The following is a 20,869-nucleotide window of genomic DNA, read 5'->3' on the forward strand; positions in this document are numbered from 1 at the left end:
GCCTTAGCCTCCATAACTTTTATGATTACTCCCCAAAACAGTAAAAAAAATATACAAAATAGTTTTTAAAAAACTTGCTTTGTCAATACTCACCAAAGCCCACATTTTGAGCTCAGTAGTAAAACTTCAATCGGACGACAGTCCTTCCAAATAAGGCCACTCAAGTCAGAGCTTGCCTCCTTGCTGCTAGTAGGTTAGGAAAATCCTCGTCACTACTACCTTCCTCCCTGTTGCTAGGTTTACTGGTAGAAAAATCCTGCTGTCGTACTCGTTTGTTTAGGAGAAATCTATAGAATAAACTAGTAATGAAAATAAATGAATGCAAGATCTTTGTTAAAAAATATTTATTAAATTGGATAAAAATGAACCCTTTACAGTCAAATGGTAATTGAGGCTTTAAGAATAGAATTTCTGCAACTCTTATGCACTTCTCTTTTGCCGCAAAACTAAAAACCTTTTTCCTATAAAATGTAATAACGTAGAGGCAAATTAATATGACACCATATCAAGAAACTTGATGTAGCAAAGTAATCCATATCAATTAATTCAAAATTTCAACAGCTATTTGCAGCTGCTTACACAAGGTCAGAATTTTCTTCCTATTTTTGTGTTAATTTACATGAGTGGTTGTCTGGATGGTACAGTGTGCTATAATGTTATACCTAGGCTGGAAACCATCCATGCCAAACACATTAATGGCATTTGCAATGCCCTCCTGCCCAATTAACCATGTGCACAACTCAACCGTTATCACAATATCTCAACATTAAACATTCTGAAAGGGGAAAATGCCTTGTTTGTGTAAGACTGTATAGCCGGCAGTTTTGCATACCCACCCCAAGCACAAATGGAGCTCCATATGTGACATGTCACAAGTTGGGAGGTATACTTAAAAGGCTTCTAATTTGAAGAAATTCAAGCCTGACTGATGGGAAATTACAAAACTACCCTCAAAATAGGTGTTTTTAGAAAATCAAAAAAGAAACATACACAATTATATTAGAAATATCACAGTTGAAGATAACTTGCCGTAATCTATTGAACTTGTGTTCTTGCCTCTCAGTTTCATTTGAATCCACTGCACATGTTTATTGGAAAGTTTGTTAGAAGATTAAAAAAACTATGGGTGAGGTACAGTAAAAGCTCCAGTTGTAGTTATTCTCTGTAGCTTTTTCATTCGTCAAGAGTGCAGTCCTTCCCAACACCAAACCTCAATTATAACTGGTAGCTTAGACAGCAGTAACAACTATCACAGTGTGTGCAAGGAAGGACAAAAAAAATCAAATTCAGCTTTTAAATTGCTAGCCCCATCGAAGAATAAAATGTCCATTCCATTGGGGCATCAGTTGAACTTGAGTTTTTCCAGAATAATTTTCACCAGTGAGATCACTACTGACCGCTAAGAAACGCCAAGTGTCCTTTGGTGCATCGGTTGGCATAATGCCCTTTTTCACCACACTGGAAAACAAAAAGAATTTATTTCAAGGCCATAATTCTACAGTTCATAATGCAAGTATACAATCAATGAAGGAGAAAGTGCTGTCAGTATCGACCACTCCCTCACCATTGTATCATGAGACTAATATTCACCATAGCTAGGATTATCTTATGCAGTTGAAAGATCCAATCAGCTCCTTTCTCCCCAGATTTTTTATTTTTCATGAAGAATTTACCAAAATACAATGTGCAAAATATGTTACAATTAAACCTCTAATTTACATGAATGTATATTATGTATGCACAGTTAAAGCATACACAGAGAACAATAACTCAAACAGAATGAAATACAAATTCATCTCTACTTTCCATATCAAGTCAACATATTCCATTGAAAGAGCATTTTTATTCCTGCCATGTCAACCACTGAAAAGGCAACATTCCTTGAGATCATGAACTGCTGGCTTAAACGCTAAGTACCTTAAGGATTAAATATTTACCAAACTGTAGTATAGGTAGAGTTGGGTCATTCAAATGTAAACTATTACCAATAACCTTTTTAAATGAATTGCCTTCTCTTGTACAGGTAAATATATCAACCTTAACAATAATCCTTAGAAGGTATCAAGGTACTTTCACCCAAACAACTATTTCACACATCCAAATGAAAGTGGTGTTAAGACCCAAGAAGTACGTATGCAACTTATAAGTCAGACATGACATGACAGAAATCATAAGTATTTGCATCTCTCTCACTCATGGAACCATTTCTCTGAGATGTTGATCCACTCACCTTATAACATGTGACTTGTTCCAATGGTCTAGGGCCTCGATTTGATGACGTCTGAAACTGGGACTGTTGTGCTGGTCCTCCGGATTGTGTAACTGGTTTCTGCTGTCCGACACTAGTGTTCGTGCTAGTAATCTGTACCAAGGAGGAAGATCGCTGTTGAAACTGATTAACATTTTGCTGCAAATGGAGAGAAACATCATTGACCATCAGTACACTTCAAGAGCTGTGTACTGTGGCATCTCAATTTGCATGTAACGATTTTCTAAACTATTTTAAATTCAAAATTAACAAATCAAATCACCACCTCACTCTGCAAATAAATTCTTTGCTAAAGGACCTGCCAATCTTGCCTGCTGTGTCCTGGACCAATTAACTTCTTAAAATGTAGTGCTATCACTAGCAAAAAGATACCAATACCTCACTTGTACATCAGTAATTAATTTATCAGTATAGACGTGCCTTCCTTCTCACTCAGACAATGGGAGTATGATTCTGTTGGCACGAAGATTACTGAATGTCACGGATAGTTAGTTTCCCTTTGACATACCTCTACTTCACACATCGATATGATATTGGCGTCAGACACATCTAATCCAAACTTGACAAAAATCCTATCATTCTTCACGTGTGATTCTGTAGGCCCCTTTATCATCATATTAATCCTGTTTAAACTAAACAATTACTAGGCAGCAATTGACAAAAATTTTTGTCTACCTTTTAACTTCCTAGCTTAGGGTTATTCCTGGTTAAATTAAAATGCCTCAATGCATAAACTTCAGGGTTCCCAACTGGAACAATGTTTAGAACTACACTATAGTGTCAAATACTGATCCCAATAACATTTTTATTACAACCCATTTGTACCAGCGGACTACTGTGAGTAAAGGCTGTGGAAAGAAAGATACTAAATGAGGGGAAGCTCTTCCTTTAACAAAAGGTTGTGAGATAACTTGTAAACCAAAACAAAATGTAGGAAAAATACTATTTCCACAGGCTAACTTTCTGCCATACCTGCTGTTGCTGTTGCAGTGGTGGTTGGTCAGCAGCAGTACCCATTGGTAGTTCAAACCGAGGGCTGATAGAAAGAATAAATACATGAGATTCATTGTTAGATTAAACCTCGAAAGTAACATTCATGGTAAGTTTAAAAAAACGCCCGAGGAGAATACAGCAGAAAGACTTAAGTCAAGTGCAACAAATCAGCCCCAAGAGAGATGCCCTCTAATTTAGGTAATGTCTTTAGATGACTTGTGGCATGTGGCCAAGTGGTTAAGGCATTGGACTAGCGATCTGAAGGTCGTGAGTTCCAAGTCCCAGCCAAGGCAGTGTGTTGTGTCCTTGAGAAAGGCCACACACTGCTCCAGTCCACCCAGCTAAAAATTGGTACCTCGCAATAGACTGGTGTCCTATCCGGGGCGGGGTGTCCTCATACTCTCAGTTGCTTCATGCCACGGAAACCAGCATAAGCATCAGCCTGATGAGCCTATAAGGCTCGGGACAGACTTTAACTAACTTTAGATGATTTGCACCTTGATGCCATTTTATATCCTTCAAAATCTATTCCAACACAAATCTATCAGCTTCAGTGTTGTAAATTTCCATCATCCATGGGCTTTTGGGATCAAGAGTTACAGATTACCTCTACCAGTTGTACCACTGGTCCAACTTCAGTTTTAAGGTTAAGTCTCTTAATCCTGTATTAATCTACAAGAGGAAGTAACTTCTTTGTATCAACTCTATTGAATACCTTTACGGTATTTGAAGACTTATACCTGATCATGCCTCAATCTTCTCGTCTGCTTTACTTTGCAGTAAATTCTAGTACATGACTATCAATAAAATTAAGTATTATTACATCAGAAATTGATGCAATAACTCAAGAGTATATGCATTGCTTTGCCCTTTTCTCATCCATTTGTCTCCCCTGATCAATTCCCTTCCTATTCCATCTTACTTTCCAATATGAGCAAACATGAGGAAATCTGCAGATGCTGGAAATTCAAACAACAACACACACAAAATGCTGGTGGAACACAGCAGGCCAGGCAGCATTTATAGGGAGAAGCGCTGTCGACGTTTCGGGCCAAGACCCTTCGTCAGGTCTCGGCCCAAAACGTCAACAGCGCTTCTCCCTATAGATGCTGCCTGGCCTGCTGTGGTCCACCAGCATTTTGTGTGTGGTGTTGTTTTTACTTTTCAATATTCAGTTTTCCCTCTCCCTGCCATATATATTCACCCTCCTCTCCCACTGTCTTATAGCTTGTAGTCCTAGGAGGATCCAGTGATTTCCTCCCCCATCTCACTTACTTTTCTATTATGGACTTCATATAAAAGTAAGTCTCATTATTCAAAGACACCATAGTGAGAGATTGTAACCAAAAATAAAAGAAATGCAGAGAAGACATAGCTAGTTAAACTTTCAGATCTTTTGTGCAAATTGAGCTATTAACCCAAACCATTAAATTCCTGCTTGTTGTTGTCTATCTTGCTGAACGTGTTCATAATTTTATGTTGCCATTCATTATGGTAATTTTTAAAACATTTTTTACACATGTCATAGCTAGTCAGAAAATGCCTGATCAATGGGATTTCAAAGCATATGCAGCAGCAAAGGATGAATGAAATTAAGGCAGACATCAGCCACAATCCAAAACAATGGAAGGATAAACTCAAATAAAAACAGAAAATAGTGCAAACATTCAGCAGCACGGACAGCATCTGTGGAAAGAGAAAGAGTAAACATTTCAGTTCAAAGACCTGGTAAAGAGGAAGCAAGTTAGTTTTAAGCTGCTGAGATGGTAGGGGAGAGATGAATATGGATCTCTCCAAAAAGGAGAGGACAAGTTTGCTTAGAGACAAATTGAAAAAGGTCATCAGATAGATGGGTTATTAGGGGCACATAGAGAAAATGAAAAACAATAAAGGTAGGGTTGGTAAACTAAAGAGAACACAAAGGAACAAAAATGTAGCAAACTGCAGGGCTTTTGTACATACCAAGCAGATATTGAAAAGTAAAATCCCAATGTCACAAATGGATGACGTAATGGTCATTCCTAACAGAGAAAATGAGTTTCCTCCAGTTCTAGAATTCAATATTGTCTAAAAGACTACAATTTGCTCAGATGGAAAATTAGATGTTCTTCAAGTTTACATTGTGTTTCATTACAATCTTTCATTTTGAGCAGTTCTGTATTTCTTTGGTTATTTTCCCAATCTCTAACTGCCCTCATCTAATATGTTAATTTTCTCTCCAACTGCCCCATAAAACCATTTGACCTCCACAGTAATCCTGGCCTCGCTTCGGAAATATCCCCTTTGTCCTATCCATTCTTCCACCACTTTCCATACAACTTAAATTGAACAATTTTTCTCTTTCCCAGTTGGGACGAAGAGCCTTCAACCTGAAAAGTTAACTGTTTCTTTTGCTACAGATGCTACCTGATCTATTGTTCTAAATACTTCAATTTTCAGATTTCAAGTTTAAACTGGTTTTGATTTAATTTTGCTGACAGGATATGCTGAAGTAACTGAAAGGCCTGCTCTATCATGCTCCAAATTGTTGTATACTTACTGCATGAATTTACAATAGGGGCCTTCGGGACAGAACCCCACCAGATAATTTACACAGATGACTCGGCGGGTATGCCGGTGCCTGCACAAAGGACCTGCAAAAAGACAGGATTTGGATCAGCAATCTAAAGTTATAACTCAGCAATAACATTCCTCCATCTCCGTGACACGCTATTAAAAACGACTCCGAGACAAAATGGTCACAGCATCCTTTCCGGAAAAGCAATGTTAAATGTTTATTCTGTTAAAAAGAAAATTTATATTGGTAGAGGCAGGTTTGATATTGTCATTTAAAGTAAAATTGGATAGGTATATGGACAGGAAAGGAACGGAGGGTTATGGGCTGAGTGCAGGTCAGTGGGACTAGGTGAGAGTAAGCATTCGGCAAGGACTAGAAGGGCCGAGATGGCCTGTTTCCGTGCTGTAATTGTTATATGGTTATAAGGGCAACTGGCACTGAATAAAGAATATTTTTAACTTTCCCTAATTTGGACATTGCCCAAATTAAAAGTAAAAAACATCTGCCCAATACAAATATTTTAGTTTAAAAAAACTAATTTTAACGTCTTACAACTACTCCTCACCTCTAGAGAGTCAAACCCTCAGGTAGGATGGTAAGTGTGCCGCCACAATTGCTCATCTCTCCCTCATCACATTTTTGGTTAAGTAGGAAAATCAAAACAAATGAATAGATTTCTGTATCTGATCACCAGGCAATGCATCCTATTGGAGGTTACACAGGTGTCTACAACAGCCTAAAATGGGATCAGGCTTGCAATCAGAGTGAATGCTGACCAGATTCACATGTGAAGAATGATCATTTGGATTATCTGCTGAAATGGATGGCATCTAGAGAGTAAAAAATTGTTTATCTTTCCCTCAGGGTACTTTGTAAGTTTTGTTCCATTCTCAACCACCGTTCTCTCCGTGCCACACAACAGCCCAACTGAGAGTCAAGTAAAACAACACATTCTCCAATCTCCAACAGAGCCAAAACGATGTACTTGACAGCATCCATTCAGATAATTTAACCACTTTTCCACCTTACATAACACTTACCATGTTTACAAAATCCTCTGTCATACCATGGACAGTCTTTAATTTTGGACTCAGGATCAATATGTAGAAATGGACATTCTTTGTTACTACATTCTCCTGCAGCAGCATGAGAGGGGGAAAAAAACCAAATTAAAACAAATCACAAAGGGAAAATAAGGAAACTAATTGCATTTAGGCTAGCTTAGATTATTTCAATTCTCCCTTCTTGATATCATCCTATAATCTATTCCTTCAGGAACGTTTCAACCGAACTAACTGATCATTCTGATAGCAGTCCATTAACTCTCAAACACCAACTAAATTTGCTCTGAAGCCATATCCCTAATCTGAGGCAACTGATTGTAACAGCTGGGAGATGCTTAAGGAATTTATCACAGGCATGTTGCAGGCATATCCAAATCCTAAACTTGGCCCGGGAAGCAGATGCACTCAGCATTATGTGCAAGGACTTTGAAAATACATAGGTGATCATATTCCAAAACAGTATCGTTTCAGAAACTCGAGGGTTATTTCTTATTAAAGTGTACCACACTACCCTGATATAAGAGATTATAGCAGAAGTAATTCTTAGATGTGACTTTAAAGCTGTAGTACACAATTCTTGTACATAGGAAAGCCATAATAAGATTTTTTAAAACATTTCAGCAAGACAGCATTTTGTCACAGTTACTAATGCTAAGCCTGCTTTTTCCACCTTCAACTAGCTTGGAAATCCCACACAAAGTGAACAGTGAGCTCACCAAACTTGGAATAGAAATAACACTCTGGCATCTTCGTCATGTCATACTCATGTAAGAATTCACACTGATCTCCTTTCTTGCACAGCCCCCGCAACCAGTGTTTACACACCACTGTCTTCTCACCACTAATGTGGCGAAAGGGACACATTCCACCTGCAATAGAAAAGTCAGGTTCAATCACTAGAATAGTTACTGGGGATGGGAGGAAGGAAGAGAGGAAGAGGCACATCACGAACAAAGGGAAGAACATATAAACATGTACAAAATACCATTCCTCAAGGTTTCAGAGTCACAAAGGCAGCGATTCATAAACTTTGAGGAATAGTGTATTGTACATGTTTATATACATCCAGCTTCTCAAAACATGTTCTCCTGTTTCTCTCGAGAGCACACACCATACCACAGGCTTTGTGCGATCTGCAAGCCAAAGTTCACCTCTATCAGGAAATGCATATTAATAACAGGTACCAGGATTTAATTTCCAAGTGATTCAATATTTTTAGAAGTATTTGGCCTCCTTCTCTAGAAACCAAGGAAAAGATCAGAATGCTCTCAAACAAAAAAAATTAACATACCTGTACCTCCCAGATTGTTATGACCAGACCTAATCCAAGCTTGTAGGACAACACTTAATTTTCCATCTGTACATATCACAGGGATCAAAATCATTATCAAATTCTGTAACTTCGTATGACTGACTTTCTCTGTAGCAGGGTTAATCTTCTGTGATATTGGCTCAGTTTTTCCTCTTTCTATTAATGAAACCTGACATGTTGAGCATGTTCCTAGTGATAAATTTTGCAACTCTTACAGTCCTTTTTTGTTCTCACTGTCATTTCAAACATTTTATAGGAAGAAATCGCAAAAGTTTCCCCTTCCTAATAACTACCAATGAGATGACTATACCTTAACTTCACCCCACACCAGAGATATTCCCATTGTCCTATTCATCCCTGTCTTAGCTTGGAGAGGAAGGAAGATGAGAGAGGGCTACCTACCTAGGACAAAGAGTCTTTAACTTGAAAAATAAGCTGCTTCTCTTCCCACAGAAAATGCCTGATCAATATTTCTAGCATCTTCTGGTCCTATTTAAGATTTTCAATGGCTGCAGTTATTTTGACTTTCACCACATATTGATGGTCCAGTGCACAAGGTCCCTACCATGTCAGCATGGATTAGGACATCATTGTGATGAATACTGCAAATGATTGTCTCATTAAAGAGACAGTCTTTTCGGTAGTTTACAGTTTCCTCTCCTCATTCCATTAGTCTCCCTATCCCACCACCTAGCTGAGAGAATTGACTCATGAGCCACCAACCCACCATCAATACCAGGTGAGGTGCTGGTAATGGGTGGATGCAAATACTGAGTGCTTCCCGTCCTTACAGAAAGAGCTTATCTCAGACATTCCTCTAACGTGATGCAGCAAAACAGACACATAGGTAAGGAAGAATAAAAAAGGCAGAGGGTGATTCTATGTCTACTGAGAACGTTTGTGTAAAATTATAATTAGTTAAAAGTGAAATTCCATGTTCTTAGTAATAAATGCTATAGTAACTAATCAATCTGATCAACAGTTGCTTTGATAGCTTACCCTTCCCACATGATGCCCGCAGAAAAAATTCACATACCGCTGCACCAGACTCTGTAAAAGAAAAATAACAAGCACATAAGCTATGTTCAATAGCTTTCAAAATCCTTGTCCCAATTATGGAGATACAGTCACTGATACCTCAAACAAATACCTAAAAATGCTTCCTTTTTCTTCATTGGAAATGAATTGTTTTGGACAATCTAACTATTTTCTAGGGACCATTAACAAAAAAATACACAAGTTACTCCAGTAAACAACTGATGTCAAAATTAGTGCACTGTCCAAGTAGTGAAACAATGTGGGCACAAGAATAATTGCAAGTCAGAATTGTTATGTCTCCAAGAAGTCATTTGGTTTATTTAAACTTGAAAGTTTAGATAATATGTCCTACTAAAGCAAGTAGACAAACTTATTAAATGCACTATTAAAAATATTAGTCAACACAAATGGATGCAGTATTGAACACATCATGCTTCGCAGGTAGCTTAAGAGGGATCTCAGTATTTAGGACAAATACACCAGGGATGGAAAACAAATGTAGCTGCAGGCGCTAGAATCTGAAACAAGAACAAAAATGTGGAAAACTTAAGTCAGTCAAGCAGCAGCCATGGAATGGGAATCGAATACTGTATTTCAGTCCAATGACCCCGCCAAAGAACTGCTACAGAATTGCATCAGGAATGCTGACTGCCCTGGAACTGACCTACTGCTCGCAAACACAAGAATTCAAAGCAACAGTAATTTTTCTTTTAAAGTATGCATCTAGTAGGAATAAGACATCTTTAGTCTGCTCATTCAGTAAGCTCATGGCTCATCCACTTCCCCTGCTAGCCCAAGACCCCAAACACCCAAAAATTTTGTACGTATTCAATATCTAACAGGCACCTGCAGTAATTAATTATAAACATTTTAAAAGAACTGTGTAATGCAATTTGTCATCTCAGCTCTAAATAAACTATGTTCTCCTGTCTAAGGAAACTGCTTCCCAGCATTTAATCTTCTTAGAATCTTCTCTCTCAATTAAACTATTTCTCACCCTTTTAGACCCTGGTGAGTACCATCATCCAGTAAGTACTTTTGTCCCAGAAGTTAATCTAATGAATGCATACTGCACTTTCTCCAAGGCAACAAAAAGAGATCAGAAGAGTACATAGTACTCAACAAATCCTGTCACAAGAGGAACAAGCCTTACAGCCGCAAACTCCAAATGTTACCTGCAATTAAAAATTCTCTTTGCATCATTATTTATTTTACCCATGTTTACTTATTCATGAATCAACAAGATTTTGCCAGTGTTTCCTACAGAGCGAATAAATTCAGATTTTCCCACACTTACCACAGCTGCCAGAAGTGAGGCCTCCGCCGCCGACCTCGGAAATCGAGCCTCCGCAACCGTGACTCAGTTCACGGATTTGTTTCAGCCGGCAGCCCGGCCGTCCGGGATTAAGTGTCGGCTTTGGGGCCCGACCCAATCGACAGCCCGGGCCCCCTGCAGTTGGAAGTGGCAGCGGAGCCTCCCCTGTCACTCAGCCCGACCTGGAGCGTCAGACGACGTGACTCGCCAATCAATCCCTGTGGGATGCGTCCACCAATCTCAAAGAGCTGCCAACAACACATTGCATCGATGGAAACCTGGAAAGATGCACTACTTACAGAGGAAGTGTGGGAAAAGAGCTGGGCTACTGGTCAGATTGAAGCAGAGGGGCTTTAGGGTCCCTCTGCCCACTACTAGCTAACATGCAAGCCATAGAGAACAAGGTGGATGATCTTAAAGGGAGATGCTGAACTACTGTGTATTCTGTTTCACAGAGAACTGGCTCTCCCCTGCCACCTCAGACTGTGCCATCCGACCAGAGGGATTTTCGATCCATCTGATGGACCGCATGGCGTCTTTGGGCAAGACGAAGGGAGGTGGTGTCTGCCTGCTGATCAACACTGCGTGGTGCTCGGACACAGTGGCACTGACAAGCTCCTGCAGTCCGGACCTGGAACATCTGTCGGTGAAGTGTTGTCCCTATTTGCCATGGGAATTCACCTCGGTCATACTGACAGCGGTCTACATTCCCTCCAGGCGGACGTGGAGTTTGCTGTGAATACACTGTATGCCAACATCAGTGAACTTGAGACCAGGTATCCGGAGGCTTTGCTCATTACAGCTGGGGACTTTAACCAGGCCAACCTCAGAAAAGCACTGCCAAAGTTATACCAACATGTCTCCTGCTCCACTAGAGGCCTGAATATACTTGACCACTGCTACACAACAGTCAAGGATGCCTACCGTTCCGTCCCACAACCTCACTTCGGAAAATCAGACCATCAGGCCATACTCCTCCTCCTCCTGGCTTACAAACAGAAACTGAAGCGGGAGGTCACGGTGTCAAAAGTGGTGTTGCGTTGGACAGAGGAAACGGATGAGGTCCTCCATGACTGCTTTGAATCGGTGGACAGGTTAGTATTCAAGGACTCGGCAGCTAACCTCGATCAGTATGCCTCAGCTGTCACGGACTTTATCTGGAAGTGCACAGAGGACTGTGTGTCTCGCAAGATGATCCGGGTATTCCCTAACCAGAAACCTTGGATGAATTGAGGTCCAGTCCCTTTTGAAGGCTAGAGCTGTGGCTTTTAGGTCCGGGGATACCAGTCGCTACACAGAATCCAGGCATAAACTCTGGAAAGCCATTTAGGGCGCCAAGAGGCAATATCGAGCCAAGTTGGAAGCCCAGGCTAACCGGGGGATGCCAGTAGACTATGGCAGGGTCAAATGAGACCACTGGGCGCAAAGAAAAGGCTGGAAATATCAATAACTGTAGCGCTTCTCTTCCTGACGAACTTAACATATTCTACGCAAGATTTGAATAGGAGTGTCCCGCCCTCTCCAGATGAACCGGACTTGGTGGCATTGAGATTCATTGTCACCGAGGAAGACGTTAGAAGAGCCTTCCTGAAGATAAATCCAAGGAAGGCGACAGGCCCAGATGGCGTCCAGGGACAGGTTCTCCAGGCCTGTGCAAGCGAGCTAGCTGGAGTGTTTGCTGACATCTTCAACTGCTCCCTGCTTCAGACTAAGATCCCCTCATGTTTTAAGAAGGCAACGATAATTCTGGTGCCGAAGAAAAGCAAGGTGGCATGCCTAAATGACCATTGACCTGTGGCTCTGACATCAATTGCTATGAAGTGCTTCGAGCGAATGGTTATGGCACACATCAACCATAACCTACCGGTCAACCTCAACGCTTTGCAATTTGCCTACCGGAGCAACAGTTCAATGGCAGATGCCATCTCTATGGCACTACATTCCTCCTTAGAAAACCTGAAGAAAAAAGACGCATATGTAAGGCTCCTTTTCATTGAATACAGCTCTGCCTTTAATACCATCATTCCAAATAAACTGATTCCTAAGCTCCGGAACCTGGGTCTTAGCACTCAGATCTGCAGCTGGATCTTCAACTTCCTCACAGACAGGACCCAGGCTGTAGTAATAGGGGACAAGCTCTCTTCTACAATCACTCTGAGCACCGGTGTCCCACTAGGCTGTGTACTCAGCCCCCTGCTGTACTCACTGTACACCCATGATTGTGTAGCAAAGTTTCCATCGAACTCAATATATAAGTTTGCTGATGACACCACAATTGTAGGCCGTATCTTGGGTAATGATGAGTCTGAGTACAGAGGAAATTAAGAACCTGATGGCATGGTGCGAAGACAATAACCTATCCCTCAACATCAGCAAGACGAAGGAATTGGTTGTTGACTTCAGAAGGAGTAGCGGACCGCACGACCCCATCTACATCGGAGGTGCGCAGGTGGAACAGGTCAAAAGCTTTAAGTTCCTCGGGGTGAATATCACAAATGACCTGACTTGGTCTAACCAAGCAGAGTCCACTGCCAAGAAGGCCCACCTGCGCCTTTACTTCCTGAGAAAGCTGAAGAAATTTGGCCTGTCCCCTAAAATCTCACTAATTTTTATAGGTGCACTGTAGAAAGCATTCTTCTAGAGTGCATCACAACCTGGTATGGAAGTTATCCTGTCCAAGACCAGAAGCAGCTGCAGAAGATCGTGAACATAGCCTAGCACATCACACAAACCAATCTTCCATCCTTGGACTCACTTTACACTGCACACTGTCAGAGCAGTGCTGCCAGGATAATCAAGGACACGACCCACCCAGCCAACACACTTTTTGTCCCTCTTCCCTCCGGGAGAAGGTTCAGGAGCATGATGATTCGTACGGCCAGATTTGGGAACAGCTTCTTTTCAACTGTGATAAGACTGCTGAACGGATCCTGACCCAGATCTGTGCCATATCTTCCAAATATCGGACCTGACTTGCACTACCTTACTTCCCCTTTTCTATTGTGTAATTATAATTTAAATTTTTGTTATATTTACTTTGATCTGTACTCCAGGGAGCGCGAAGCGCAGAATCAAATATCGCTGTGATGACTGTACGCTCTAGTATCAGTTGTTTGGTGACAATAAAGTAAAGTAAGTAAGTAAGTAACTTCTACTTGCTCAAGTCTAGAACCCTTCACTCCCCTGCCCAAACTGCAATAGCAACACAATATGAACACACTTAAATCATTAATATAAATTGCAATTATTCCTGATTGTTGCATAATAAAACAAATACTTTAAAAGAACACAGGAAATACATTGCCTTGAAAAAGAATTCGACCCTCACAACTATTTTCACATTTTACTGCTATTTTCTAAATTTAAAATATATTGATGTAGGATTTTTCGAGTTAATCTTCAAAACATTGTGCATCACGTCAAATCTAAAGAATTCCCAAAACTGTCAACAATTTACTAAAATTAAAAACCAAGATTGTGAGGCTGAAGCAGTATTAATCCCCTTTGTAATTACTATGCTAACCTTCCTCAGGTGCAATACTGTATATTACCAACTCACCCAATTTGTTGACGTAGAAAATTGGAATATCAGCTGTTTTCAATGAATTCGTAAGAATCAATACCCTCCTCTCTATAAGGTCCAACTCTATGCAGATTTTCAACAGACCAAACCAAAGTGAAGACTGAAGAGCATTCTAGACAAGTCATAGAAGCGATAATAGAGAAGTATAAATCCGAGGAAGGATAGATTAGCTCAAAAGCCCTGAACGTACCTTGGAGCTCAGTCCAGTTCATTGTGAAAAAATATAAAACCACAGTCACACTGCCTAGGTCAGGCTGCCCCTCTAAACATACACGCCAGAGAAGAATGGCACTTGTATTGAGGCCACTGTGATACCAACAGTCACTCTGAGTGAGCTGCAGAAGTCAGTGGCTGCAACTGGAGATGAAGCTCATTGCTCCACCATCTCCAAGGCCTTGCACAAAAAAGGTATTGAGTGGCAAGGAAGAAGCCATGGCTAAAAAAAAACATATCCTTGCCTGTAAAGACTTTGCAAAGCGTCGCTTAGAAGATACAGTTGACCTTCACTAATCCGACTACTTGTAATCCTGTTCCTTCGATAATCCGGCACTGATTTCAAATTTCCCGCACAACTGTAATTTAAGATTTCCCGAGCCACCGTACCAATCTGCTGAGTGTTGCTTTGGTTGCGCTAGTTCTGTTCACGTGTTGGCACGCTCTTGTAAGCAGACAGGCGATTCCTGCTTATTGTGATAGTGGCTCAAAGAAACAGATGTGCGTTAAAAAAAACAATGAAAGACGGAAGAAGTTCATAACTAGATAGAGTGCTGATAACGTGGTTTAATCTTCGTGTAAGTGAAGGTGTTGAACTATCTGGAGATATGGTGAAGGAACAAGCAAAAGTGTTTCATGAATAACTAGGACTAGATTATGAGTGTGACTATAGTGAAGCCTGGCTTCATTGGTTCAAGCAGTGTCATGGCTTACAGTTTCGTGCAGTCTGTGGTGAAAAACATTCAGCAGACAAGGAAGCAGCAACAGAGTTTGTTGAGTTCGCCAAGTTAGTCTCCGATGAAAAATTAAGCCCCGAGCAGGTGTACAATGTTGTGCCACTTTCAGCAACAGTTCCTGATGCTTCACTCATTTTTCAAGATGAAGATGTTGATGATCCTGACAACCCCACACTTGCAGACATGTAACTTTGCCTGAAGGTATATTAAACTTTAGAAACAGAAGCGGAAGTGCTCAACTTTTCTGTATAAGTTAATTTCTGTACATTTACCTGTACCCTTTATTTTATCTGTGCCTGTACAGTATATTACCTTATTAAAATTTCACTTGCTACTCATGTAATATTTCTGTTTCATTATTATCTAACTTGTACTGATACACATGATATTTTAAAGGTATGATGAGGCGGTTAGCTATTGCTTAATGTGATCCTTCTGTAATTCAGCATTTTCATTAATCCGGCACTCCTCAGGTCCCAATGGTGCCGGATTAGTGAAGGTCGACCTGTGCTGTGAAGATGTGGAAGAAGGTCTTGTGGTCAGATGAGACTAAAGTGGAACTTTGGCCTCAACACTAAGTGTTACATATGGCATAAACCTAATACTGCTCTTCAGCCAGGTAACAACATCTCTACTGTAAAGTATGGTGGAGGTAGCATCAAGCTATGGGACAGGGACTGGGGAATCTGGTCAGGAAGATGAATGCCCCTAAATACAGAGAGATGCTGGATAAAAACCTGCTGCCCTCTGACAGAAAGCCTAAACTGGGGAGGAAGTTTGTCTTTTAGCAGGAAAACGACCCAAGGCACACTGCCAGAGCAACCATGGAGTGGCTTCAAATGAAGAAAATTGATGTTATTGAATGGCCCAGAGTCCTAACTTTAACCAGATCAAACATTTTATGCAAAATCTCAAAATCACTGTCACCGTCACTCCCTAACTAACTTGGCACAGCTTGCGCAATTTTGCAAGGAGGAAAGGGCAAATCTTTCTCCATCACATTGTGCAAAGCTAATAAAGACTTACCCAAAAATACTACTGGCTGTAATTGCTGTGAGAGGTGATTCAACTAAGTACTGAACAAAGGGGGGGGGGGGGGGGGAATACTTTTGAGCTGCTGACATTTCAGTTTTTGAATGTTTAGGTTTTCATGCTTTACAATTTTTCGTGTTTTTGGGCTTTATTGTCCAAAAAAAAGGAGCACGTGATTCACAAATAAAAATTATCAAGTTAAATTGATCAAAATCCCTGGTCGTAATACTCATTTATGTGAACAAAGGGTTGGGTGCTAAATACTTTTACAAGGCCCTGTACATTATTTAGCCACAGGTCAGTGAAGATTGTCAAGATGTTGTTGGTGGGGAACAAGGTAATGGTAATGCCAATGCCATTGAGTACAAGGGATGGGCAACTAAACTGCTTCACATTGGAGAAGGAATGGCCTGGTACTTTTACTTGTCACTTATCAGCCCATGTCTGAAATGTCATCTTGGGTCTTCCTGCATGTTGGCTTGATTCAGCTTCTGAAGAATTAAAAGTGGAATATAATATTGAGCAACATCACACTTCTGAATTTGAGAGAAGTGAGAATGTTACTAGATCAGATACTGTAGTGGAAGATGAGGAACTCCTACAATGGCCTTACAGCTGTGATGGTTGATCTTTAAATATCATAACCACTGCCCTTTGTGCATGCATCGACATCAACTACTGGAGCTTTTTAATGCCCTTTATGCCCACTGGCTTCAGTTTAACCAGAACTAATCAGTCAAATGACATCCTGATATCAAGGCTCATCACTCTCACCTCACCCGGAAAACTTAGCTCTGTGAAGCAAGGCTGTGACAAAGTTCGGAGCAGAGTGGTCGGAGAGCAAATTATTGGAGAGCTAATGCTTCCATTACTTTCCTGATGACATATCAGGCTGACCGAATGCTATTCTGCACATGGGATTTATCGTGCTTTTTGTGAACAGCACATACCTGGGCAAATTTCCATATCGAGTAGATGTGGGAGATGCAACTGTAGTGGAACGACTCGGATGCAGTCATGAAGAACAAGTCTTCAGTGCTTCCTTCTGAAGGGACTGTTTCATTCCTAACTTTCTGGATTACTCTTCCATTTCCACCCCTTCAAGGACCCAAACAGCCCTTACAGGCGAAGCAGCAATTCACTTTACCCCAACTTAATATACTGCATTTGAAACTAAAGATGTGGTCTTCACCACAGAGAGTAAACCTAGACTCTAACCACTTTGCAGAACATAAAGGCAACCCTGTAAGTCCGATTACCTGTTAATAACCCTGTATCCCATTCCCAGTCTGTTCTGTCCTTGTTGTCCAAAACTGTTACAGCATAAACTCGGGGGAAGAGTGCTTCATCTTCTGTTTAGACACACTGCAGTCTATGGGATTCAAGACTGAATATAAATTTAGACCACCAGCCTTTTCAATGTCAGAAATGGCTGATTCTGAGATACATTCAACAATTTTAATTACGTTTTTCCCTCACTACCAGAACTGCTTGGTACTCCCAGAATTCACTTTCGTTTACCATTTTCAGCAACTTATAGCCTAGTTTTCACTTATTCTGAGTGGGCTTTATTTCCTCTTGATCTCCATCAGCACGGGTGCACAAGGCTGTGTGCTTAATCCCCTGCTCTACTCACTTTATTCTTATGACTGTGAGGCTAAGCCTTTGTTCCAATGCCAAATTTAAGTTTACTGTGACGACACTGTTGTTGGCTGAATCAAAGGTGGTGACGAATCAACATACAGGAGGGAGACTGAAAATCTGGCCCCATGGTGCCACAACAACCTCTCACTCAATGTCAGCAAGACCAAGGGGCTGATTATTGTCTTCAGGGGGAGGAACCTCATCAGGGGATCAGAGGTAGAGTGGGTCGGCAACTTTAAATTCCTTGGTGTTATCCTTTCAGAGGATCTGTCCTGGGTCCAGTAATTAAGTGCCATTACAAAAAAAGCATGGCAGTGCCTCTAACTTAGAAGTCTGTGAAAATTTGGCATGTCATCTAAAACTTTTTTTTGAGCTGAAGGATTTTATTTTTCTTTGAAGCATGACATGCAGATCTCTTAATGCTTCTTGCTGGCTGCTGCAACCTGCCCAGTGATCCGATCCAAGTCTCCCTGTCCCTGTGGAGTCAGCCTCTGACTCCCATTGGGATCTTTTTCCACCATCTTCAACCCCTCGAGTGCCTGCAGCACTTTCTAAGCGACGGACTTGGAGCCAAGGCTGAAGTGGCTGGGCTTCATGCCGTTGTGCTGGTGGCCCCCGTAGATCTTGGTCATGGCCCCCATGCCAACGCCGCCCCTCAGGTACAGGTGACGGACTGTGGAGGCAGCTCGGGTGTAGAACCAGTTTTCGTTGTAAGGAGTCAGCTCCTTGTGTTTACCCAGTTTCACAGCGTCAACCCAGTCCGGGAGCTTCAGTTTCCAGACTTCTTCAGAAAGGCTCCCAGGGCCTGAACAAACTCCTGCTGGTTCACGTCCTTCATCATGACAGCCGCCATCATCATTCCCTGGGCTCCGCACGCAGAAAGCTCTAAAACTTTGACAAACTTCTATAGGTGTGTGGTGGGGAGTATACTAACTGGTTGCATCATGGCCTGGTTTGGAAACCCCAATGCCCTTGCATGGAAAAACCTCCATAAAGTAGTGGATATGGCCCAGCCCATCACGGATAAAGCTCTCCTCACCACTGAGCACACCTACACGGAGCACTGTAATAAGGAAGCAGCTTCCACCATCAAGGACATTCACCACCCAGACTTCTTCTCGTCACTGCCGTCAGGAAGAGCGTTCAGGAGCTGCTCCACTAGGTGCAAGAACAGTGTTTACCCCTCAACCATAAGGCTCTTGAACCAGAGAGGATAATTTCACTCACCCCTTCACTAAACTGTTCCCACAACCTATGGACTCACTTTCAAGGACTCTTCATCTCACATTCTCGATATTTATTATTTATTTGTTTTCTCTTTTTATATTTGCAGTTTGTTGGGGTTTTTTGCACATTGGTTGTTTGTCCTGTTTGATGCAATCTTTCATTGATTCTATTGTGTTTCTTGTATTTACTGTGATTTTATGCAAGAAAATCTCAGGGTTGTTTATGGTGACATACATGTACTTTGATAACAAATTTACTTTGAAATTTGATCTAATAGTCTTGAATATCTTTTAACTAGATGGTGCTGTAGGTATTGTGGACTATTCTATCATACACATTCAATTCACAACTTAAAAACAAATTTGTTTTCACTTCACTAATTCTGATAAAGAAATCTGGATTAAGAACATTAGTTCTATGTCTCTCTCTCTATAGGGAATGCTGCCTGATCTGCTACATGCTGCCAATATTTTGTTTTTATTTCAGGTTTGTAGCATTTGTAGTTCTTATTTGATATCAGGAGTGGTGATATTATTGAAACTGTCCCTTCTATTACCTCTAATTGTCTATCGCTACTACATATAGTACGATTACAAGGCTTTGGAGTGGGATTACACACCACAACCTACCGGTTGTTGTTTTTGCCGTTTTGCACACATGTAGTTCTGTGTTGTAGCTTTGGCCTCATCCTCAGCTCCATCTGCAGCTGCCCCCAGTGTACTCTTCTGCACTTCCTCATGGTGTTGATCTACTGGCTTGATTGGCATAACATGTATAATACACCGGACCATGAAGTTACAGATGATGTAGTACATTTCTATTCCTAATGATAGTTCTTGTCACCTCACATGCCATATCCGTCTGAACCTATGCCAACTAGTACGATAACACTGCCAATACATGGAACCTGTACAGAAGGATAGTGCAATGGTCACTGCTAGCAATGCCAGCACGGACAGATGAATCAGTCATTGGTAGAATGAAGGTCAGGTTTCTCTCTCAGCCCAGATCTCTCAACTTTTCATAGACAATTAATCAATTCGTAGCAGTGATGATAGTAAGCAGACTTGGATATGGACATTGAACTCAAACAGCTTGGGTGCACTGAACCCTTACTACGTTCAATGTTTCCTCCACACGTTCAAGCAAATTGTACCGTCCAATGAGGTGGTGTAAGGCAACAGGATCAATCTTGAGAATGATTCCTGGGTTCCCATTTTTCTTTTTATAAATAAAAAGTTTACACTTAAGTCATACGGCACAGAAATAGGTCGTTCAGACCTCTACATCCATGCCGAACTTTTTGCATAACTACCATTGAGAGTTCTAATGTTATTTACTCACAATGGTCAGAAAGGAGTTGGTGTTTAAAAAGACCCAGGTACACTTTTTTCCCTGCTTGGGAAAAGTGGTGTGTTGAAAGAGGAGTTGTAAAGGGTGGGAGGCATGACAGGAGGGGAAGTCTGTGGGCGGGGAAGGGAAGGGCCTCCAGGCCCGGCTCTGCCTTGCGTGTCGAGGCTGGTACTTACTGTCCATGCCCGGGAAAGGCAGCGGCTGAGCCCCCAGCTGCTGCTCCACCGCCATCTCCAGCTCAAACCTGATGTGCTCCACATTGGAAATGAGCTCCTGCATCTTGCGCCGCTGCCTCTCCGGCCCGAGATTCAAACGCGAAGACCGCCTCAGCACCGAGCCCGGGAACAGAGCAACCCGCCCCTTGACCCCGTCACCCCAACAAAGAGTCGTCGGCGGCGCAAGAGTTGTCCCTCCCGGCGGTCGGTGACTGGAGCGCCCCCTCAACCCGGGAGGACCGCAGCCATCCGAGAGCGAATGGGTGGGTTTAGATGGCTGGACTGGGAAAGGCTTCATAGCACCTTAGAACTTAAAT

General features: G+C 41.5%; 1 protein-coding gene and 1 pseudogene across 2 annotated transcripts; both read right to left on the minus strand.

The window, feature by feature from the left end:
• Nucleotides 1-329: 329 nt before the first annotated feature.
• cpsf4 (cleavage and polyadenylation specific factor 4) lies at nt 330-20,701 on the minus strand. 2 transcript variants are annotated; one of them, XM_073060701.1, is made up of 8 exons: nt 20,514-20,701; nt 9,195-9,245; nt 7,600-7,752; nt 6,860-6,955; nt 5,802-5,895; nt 3,242-3,305; nt 2,231-2,362; nt 330-1,458 (listed from the first exon to the last, which is right to left on the minus strand). In XM_073060701.1, the coding sequence occupies exons 1-8, from the start codon at nt 20,614-20,616 to the stop codon at nt 1,390-1,392; spliced, it is 762 nt and encodes a 253-aa protein (XP_072916802.1). In that variant the 5' UTR covers nt 20,617-20,701; the 3' UTR covers nt 330-1,389. The 2 variants fall into 2 exon arrangements, with proteins under 2 accessions (XP_072916802.1, XP_072916801.1); XM_073060700.1 differs by having other exon boundaries at nt 2,231-2,407.
• On the minus strand, nt 18,120-18,625 carry LOC140735524 (small ribosomal subunit protein eS19 pseudogene; annotated as a pseudogene).
• Nucleotides 20,702-20,869: the final 168 nt, after the last annotated feature.

The sequence above is a fragment of the Hemitrygon akajei genome, chromosome 11 (genome assembly GCF_048418815.1).
Source record: "Hemitrygon akajei chromosome 11, sHemAka1.3, whole genome shotgun sequence".
NCBI lineage: Eukaryota > Metazoa > Chordata > Chondrichthyes > Myliobatiformes > Dasyatidae > Hemitrygon > Hemitrygon akajei.

Coding starts and splice junctions, on each gene's coding strand:
- cpsf4 (XM_073060700.1), bottom strand. CDS start 20,616: ATGCAGGAGCTCATTTCCAATGTGGAGCACATCAGGTTTGAGCTGGAG. Junction 7,753..9,194: donor GCGGGCATCATGTGGGAAGG/GTAAGCTATCAA, acceptor TTTCTATTGCAG/GTGGAATGTGTCCCTTTCGC. Junction 1,459..2,230: donor AACAAGTCACATGTTATAAG/GTGAGTGGATCA, acceptor TTTGTTTTCCAG/TGTGGTGAAAAAGGGCATTA.